Source organism: Scardinius erythrophthalmus (genome assembly GCF_964197995.2).
Source record: "Scardinius erythrophthalmus genome assembly, chromosome: 20".
NCBI classification, from domain to species: domain Eukaryota; kingdom Metazoa; phylum Chordata; class Actinopteri; order Cypriniformes; family Leuciscidae; genus Scardinius; species Scardinius erythrophthalmus.
In genome coordinates, this window is record NC_138240.1 from 38,337,099 (window position 1) to 38,344,598 (window position 7,500).

General features: G+C 44.1%; 1 protein-coding gene across 1 annotated transcript in view; it reads left to right on the plus strand.

Moving 5' to 3' along the window:
- plxnd1 (plexin D1) overlaps positions 1-7,500 on the plus strand; it is a 95,992-nt gene that overhangs the window by 71,273 nt on the left and 17,219 nt on the right. The window contains 3 exon segments of the mRNA XM_081350070.1: positions 3,196-3,394; positions 3,888-4,034; positions 4,732-4,888. Of these exon segments, the coding sequence (XP_081206196.1) occupies positions 3,196-3,394; positions 3,888-4,034; positions 4,732-4,888 (503 nt within the window).

The following is a 7,500-nucleotide window of genomic DNA, read 5'->3' on the forward strand; positions in this document are numbered from 1 at the left end:
CGAGAGATAGATGTACGAGAGATAGATGGACAAGCGATAGATGTACGAGAGATAGATGTACGAGAGATAGATGTACGAGAGATAGATGGACAAGCGATAGATGTACGAGAGACAGATGTACGAGAGATAGATGGACGAGACATACATGTACGAGAGATAGATGTACGAGAGATAGATGTACGAGAGATAGATGTACGAGAGATAGATGGACGAGAGATAGATGTACGAGAGATAGATGTACGAGAGATAGATGTACGAGAGATAGATGTACGAGATATAGATGTACGAGAGATAGACGGACGAGAGATAGACGGACGAGAGATAGATGTACGAGAGATAGATGTACGAGAGATAGATGTACGAGACATAGATGTACGAGAGATAGATGTACGAGAGATAGATGGACGAGAGATAGATGGACGAGACATAGATGTACGAGAGATTGATGGATGAGAGATAGATGGACGAGAGATAGATGGACGAGAGATAGATGGACGAGACATAGATGTACGAGAGATAGATGGACGAGAGATAGATGGACGAGACAGATGTACGAGAGATAGATGTACGAGAGATAGATGGACGAGACAGATGTACGAGAGATAGATGTACGAGAGATAGATGTACGAGAGATAGATGTACTAGCACTCTGGAGGAACGGCACAGATGCAGTCACATATATAAGTCCCCCTGTGGTGAAAATCCAGCCCTTAATGTAGTTTATGTGTCTGTGTGGTGTTTTTAATCTGCTTTAAGACAAACCATGTGTAAATTCATAAGTCGACACCATTGCTGAGTATTTCCTCCTTAAAACTGCAGTGAACCAAAGACAGTCTCAAAAACACACTTTGAAATCGCTGGTGTTTCTGACATCACAAACTACCTTGTAACCAATCAGATCAACGTGTGATTGTCAACCAGTGGATCTCTGAGCTGAGTGAGTGAGTGGAGGCGGGGCTCATCTGCATATTCATAGAACCGTGCATACTAAATGTGGCAAGGGTGTCGAGTTACACTCAAGATATTTTAAGACATGAAGAAATTTTTATCAAAGAAAAAACTTATGAAAAACATTAAATATGAAAAATATTTTGGTGATCAAAGATGAGTTTTAAGGGATGAAATGATCGACGACAGGGTAACACAGTTAATGTTGTAATATATTGTGTAAATATACACTCACCTAAAGGATTATTAGGAACACCATACTAATACTGTGTTTGACCCCCTTTCGCCTTCAGAACTGCCTTAATTCTACGTGGCATTGATTCAACAAGGTGCTGAAAGCATTCTTTAGAAATGTTGGCCCATATTGATAGGATAGCATCTTGCAGTTGATGGAGATTTGTGGGATGCACATCCAGGGCACGAAGCTCCCGTTCCACCACATCCCAAAGATGCTCTATTGGGTTGAGATCTGGTGACTGTGGGGGCCATTTTAGTACAGTGAACTCATTGTCATGTTCAAGAAACCAATTTGAAATGATTCGAGCTTTGTGACATGGTGCATTATCCTGCTGGAAGTAGCCATCCGAGGATGGGTACATGGTGGTCATAAAGGGATGGACATGGTCAGAAATAATGCTCAGGTAGGCCGTGGCATTTAAACGATGCCCAATTGGCACTAAGCGGCCTAAAGTGTGCCAAGAAAACATCCCCCACACCATTACACCACCACCACCAGCCTGCACAGTGGTAACAAGGCATGATGGATCCATGTTCTCATTCTGTTTACGCCAAATTCTGACTCTACCATCTGAATGTCTGAACAGAAATCGAGACTCATCAGACCAGGCAACATTTTTCCAGTCTTCAACTGTCCAATTTTGGTGATCTCGTGCAAATTGTAGCCTCTTTTTCCTATTTGTAGTGGAGATGAGTGGTACCCGGTGGGGTCTTCTGCTGTTGTAGCCCATCCGCCTCAAGGTTGTGCGTGTTGTGGCTTCACAAATGCTTTGCTGCATACCTCGGTTGTAACGAGTGGTTATTTCAGTAAAAGTTGCTCTTCTATCAGCTTGAATCAGTCGGCCCATTCTCCTCTGACCTCGAGCATCAACAAGGCATTTTCGCCCACAGGACTGCCGCATACTGGATGTTTTTCCCTTTTCACACCATTCTCTGTAAACCCTAGAAATGGTTGTGCGTGAAAATCCCAGTAACTGAGCAGATTGTGAAATACTCAGAGCGGCCCGTCTGGCACCAACAACCATGCCACGCTCAAAATTGCTTAAATCACCTTTCTTTCCCATTCTGACATTCAGTTTGGAGTTCAGGAGATTGTCTTGACCAGGACCACACCCCTAAATGCATTGAAGCAACTGCCATGTGATTGGTTGATTAGATAATTGCATTAATGAGAAATTGAACGGGTGTTCCTAATAATCCTTTAGGTGAGTGTATATATATATATATATATATATATATATATATATATAATATATAGTAAATATCCTTTGCCTACAAGATGTGCTGTTTGCACTTAGTGAATAAATATTGTAGCTGGTGATATGTTTATGGCATACATATAAAATGTAACCTCTACCCTGCTCATATGGTATTCATTTTATTTATGCAGGTCTTTAAATATAGTTGTAAACCCCTCCAGGATCATGTTCAGTGACGTGTGTGTTCAGTGACCCAAAAGCACATCGGAGATCACGAGACAGCGACTGTACATGATCAGTTCTCCTCAACACTGCTTCAGAAGTCGCTCATTAGGTTGAGGATTTCTGAAAATCACTAGAGACATGTCATGTAATGTAAGAGCTTATAATGTATAAATGCAATAAAGTTACAGTAACGAGTGTAAAGCACGTCTCTGCACATGTAAGAGGGGAACGCACATGACAAAATAACAAACATTCATTAAACGGCTGATAGAAAATGCTCTGAGCAACAGGATCAGAAGCTGTCGGGAAGCGAGGCGCGGATGATTTGATCCCGGGAGAATTCAGTGAGTTCAGGATCTCAGTCACACACACCCTGCATTGAAGCATCAGTGCTTTCATTGTCTCAGGTCCTCATCTGTGTGTGATTAGCTGTTGTGCGATTGTGTAGCTGATCTGTGTGGAGCTATTCATCAGAGGAAGGGCTTTTCCCAACTCCGGCTTTTCTTTCCACACCGATGTGAATGTTCTCGATTACGCCATTCTCCAGCACTGAGGTCACGATGTGAATTCTGTCGCTGGTGTTTAGGTGCAATCTTGCTTCTCTGCTCACCATCGCCCTCCATGGTAAGCTGGAGTACTACACCAGCATCATGAAGGAGCTGCTGGTGGACCTGATCGACGCCTCCGCCTCCAAGAACCCCAAGCTGATGCTGAGGAGGACCGAGTCCGTGGTGGAGAAGATGCTCACCAACTGGATGTCCATCTGCATGTACAGCTACCTCAAGGTGTGTGTGTGTGTGTGTGTGTGTGTGTGTGTGTGTGTGTGTGTGTGAGTGTGTGTGTGTGTGTGTGTGTGTGTGTGTGAGAGTTTCGCTGGTTCTCCACTGACTGTAGGAGTGTGTTGTGAACGGATGTTTCTCCCTCAAGGTGTGTGTTTGTGTGTGTGTGTTTTTGTGTGTGTGTGCGTGCGTGCGTGCATGCTTGTGTGTGTGTGTGTGTGTGTGTGTGAGAGTTTCGCTGGTTCTGACTGTAGGAGTGTGTTGGTGAATGGGTGTTACTCCCTCAAGGTGTGTGTGTGTGTGTGTGTGTGTGTGTGTGTGTGTGTGTGTGTGTGTGTGTGTGTGTGTGTGTGTGTGTGTGTGTGTTTCGCTGGTTCTGACTGTAGGAGTGTGTTGGTGAATGGGTGTTACTCCCTCAAGGTGTGTGTGTGTGTGTGTGTGTGTGTGTGTGTGTGTGTTTCGCTGGTTCTGACTGTAGGAGTGTGTTGTGTCTCCTCAGGAGACGGTTGGCGAGCCGTTCTTCCTCCTGTTGTGTGCCATCAAACAGCAGATCAACAAGGGCTCGATCGACGCCATCACGGGCAAGGCTCGCTACACACTCAACGAGGAGTGGCTCCTGCGGGAGAACATCGAGGCCCAGCCGCAGGTCAGCCACATGGGAGCCGCAGGAGGGGGGACACTGCTGTCCCGTTGAGTTACTGGAAACATTATCTCTGAATGTCCTCTGGAACAGTAACTACGGCTGGGCAACGATTAAACGCATCCAAAATAAAAGTTTGTGTTTACATAATACATGTGTGTGTACTGTGTATAATTATTTTGGATATTTAAATATGCATGTATATATTTAAGAAGAATGTGTTATTCATATATAAAATATTTATATTTAATATAGATTATGTATAAATATGTATACAGTATATACATGCATATATGTGTATTTATATACACAAAATAGTTATACACAGTACACACACATATGTTATGTAAACACAAACTTTTATTTTGGATGCGATCAATCACGATTAATCGTTGCCCAGCCGTAGAAGTTACATTTAAAAAAAAAAAACATTAGACGAACGTCCAACTGAAACATTTCAGAAATAAACACTCCATGAAAGATGTATAAACTATTTTTTGTGCTAAAAGTCTGTGTTCCCAAGCTTCACATTATTATGACAGTATTATGACACGGACATAGATATGGACCTGTGTGTAACTGTTTGTAATTGATGCATAAGTGTTAAAGAACAGATGTTAGCATTACTGAAAGAGCGTCTGTGTGTAACGTTAGCTGAGGTCCTGAGAAGGTTGTGCTGTGACCTCTGACCTCTCGTCTGCAGAACATGAGCGTGTCGTTCCAAGGCTTCGGCATGGACTCGGTGAGCGTGCGCGTGATGAACACCGACACCATGGGCCAGGTGAAGGAGAAGCTGCTGGAGGCCTTCTACAAGAACCTGCCGTTCTCCCAGTGGCCGCTCGAGGAGGACGTGGAGCTGGGTGAGTAACGGCTCCTTATCTCTAATCCTCTAGGCTCGTTATCTCCGATCATACACTCGTTATCTCCGATCATACACTCGCTATCTCCGATCATACACTCGTTATCTCCGATCATACACTCGTTATCTCCGATCATACACTCGTTATCTCCGATCATACACTCGTTATCTCCGATCATACACTCGTTATCTCCGATCATACACTCGCTATCTCCGATCATACACTCGTTATCTCCGATCATACACTCGTTATCTCCGATCATACACTCGTTATCTCCGATCATACACTCGCTATCTCCGATCATACACTCGCTATCTCCGATCATACACTCGTTATCTCCGATCATACACTCGTTATCTCCGATCATACACTCGCTATCTCCGATCATACACTCGTTATCTCCGATCATACACTCGTTATCTCCGATCATACACTCGTTATCTCCGATCATACACTCGCTATCTCCGATCATACACTCGTTATCTCCGATCATACACTCGTTATCTCCGATCATACACTCGTTATCTCCGATCATACACTCGCTATCTCCGATCATACACTCGTTATCTCCGATCATACACTCGTTATCTCCGATCATACACTCGTTATCTCCGATCATACACTCGTTATCTCCGATCATACACTCGCTATCTCCGATCATACACTCGCTATCTCCGATCATACACTCGTTATCTCCGATCATACACTCGCTATCTCCGATCATACACTCGCTATCTCCGATCATACACTCGTTATCTCCGATCATACACTCGTTATCTCCGATCATACACTCGCTATCTCCGATCATACACTCGCTATCTCCGATCATACACTCGTTATCTCCGATCATACACTCGCTATCTCCGATCATACACTCGCTATCTCCGATCATACACTCGTTATCTCCGATCATACACTCGCTATCTCCGATCATACACTCGCTATCTCCGATCATACACTCGTTATCTCCGATCATACACTCGTTATCTCCGATCATACACTCGTTATCTCCGATCATACACTCGTTATCTCCGATCATACACTCGCTATCTCCGATCATACACTCGTTATCTCCGATCATACACTCGTTATCTCCGATCATACACTCGCTATCTCCGATCATACACTCGTTATCTCCGATCATACACTCGCTATCTCCGATCATACACTCGTTATCTCCGATCATACACTCGTTATCTCCGATCATACACTCGTTATCTCCGATCATACACTCGCTATCTCCGATCATACACTCGTTATCTCCGATCATACACTCGTTATCTCCGATCATACACTCGTTATCTCCGATCATACACTCGCTATCTCCGATCATACACTCGCTATCTCCGATCATACACTCGTTATCTCCGATCATACACTCGTTATCTCCGATCATACACTCGCTATCTCCGATCATACACTCGCTATCTCCGATCATACACTCGCTATCTCCGATCATACACTCGCTATCTCCGATCATACACTCGCTATCTCCGATCATACACTCGTTATCTCCGATCATACACTCGCTATCTCCGATCATACACTCGCTATCTCCGATCATACACTCGCTATCTCCGATCATACACTCGTTATCTCCGATCATACACTCGTTATCTCCGATCATACACTCGTTATCTCCGATCATACACTCGTTATCTCCGATCATACACTCGCTATCTCCGATCATACACTCGTTATCTCCGATCATACACTCGTTATCTCCGATCATACACTCGTTATCTCCGATCATACACTCGTTATCTCCGATCATACACTCGCTATCTCCGATCATACACTCGCTATCTCCGATCATACACTCGTTATCTCCGATCATACACTCGTTATCTCCGATCATACACTCGTTATCTCCGATCATACACTCGCTATCTCCGATCATACACTCGCTATCTCCGATCATACACTCGTTATCTCCGATCATACACTCGTTATCTCCGATCATACACTCGTTATCTCCGATCATACACTCGTTATCTCCGATCATACACTCGCTATCTCCGATCATACACTCGCTATCTCCGATCATACACTCGTTATCTCCGATCATACACTCGTTATCTCCGATCATACACTCGCTATCTCCGATCATACACTCGCTATCTCCGATCATACACTCGTTATCTCCGATCATACACTCGTTATCTCCGATCATACACTCGTTATCTCCGATCATACACTCGCTATCTCCGATCATACACTCGCTATCTCCGATCATACACTCGCTATCTCCGATCATACACTCGTTATCTCCGATCATACACTCGCTATCTCCGATCATACACTCGCTATCTCCGATCATACACTCGTTATCTCCGATCATACACTCGTTATCTCCGATCATACACTCGCTATCTCCGATCATACACTCGTTATCTCCGATCATACACTCGCTATCTCCGATCATACACTCGTTATCTCCGATCATACACTCGTTATCTCCGATCATACACTCGTTATCTCCGATCATACACTCGTTATCTCCGATCATACACTCGTTATCTCCGATCATACACTCGCTATCTCCGATCATACACTCGCTATCTCCGATCATACACTCGTTATCTCCGATCATACACTCGCTATCTCCGATC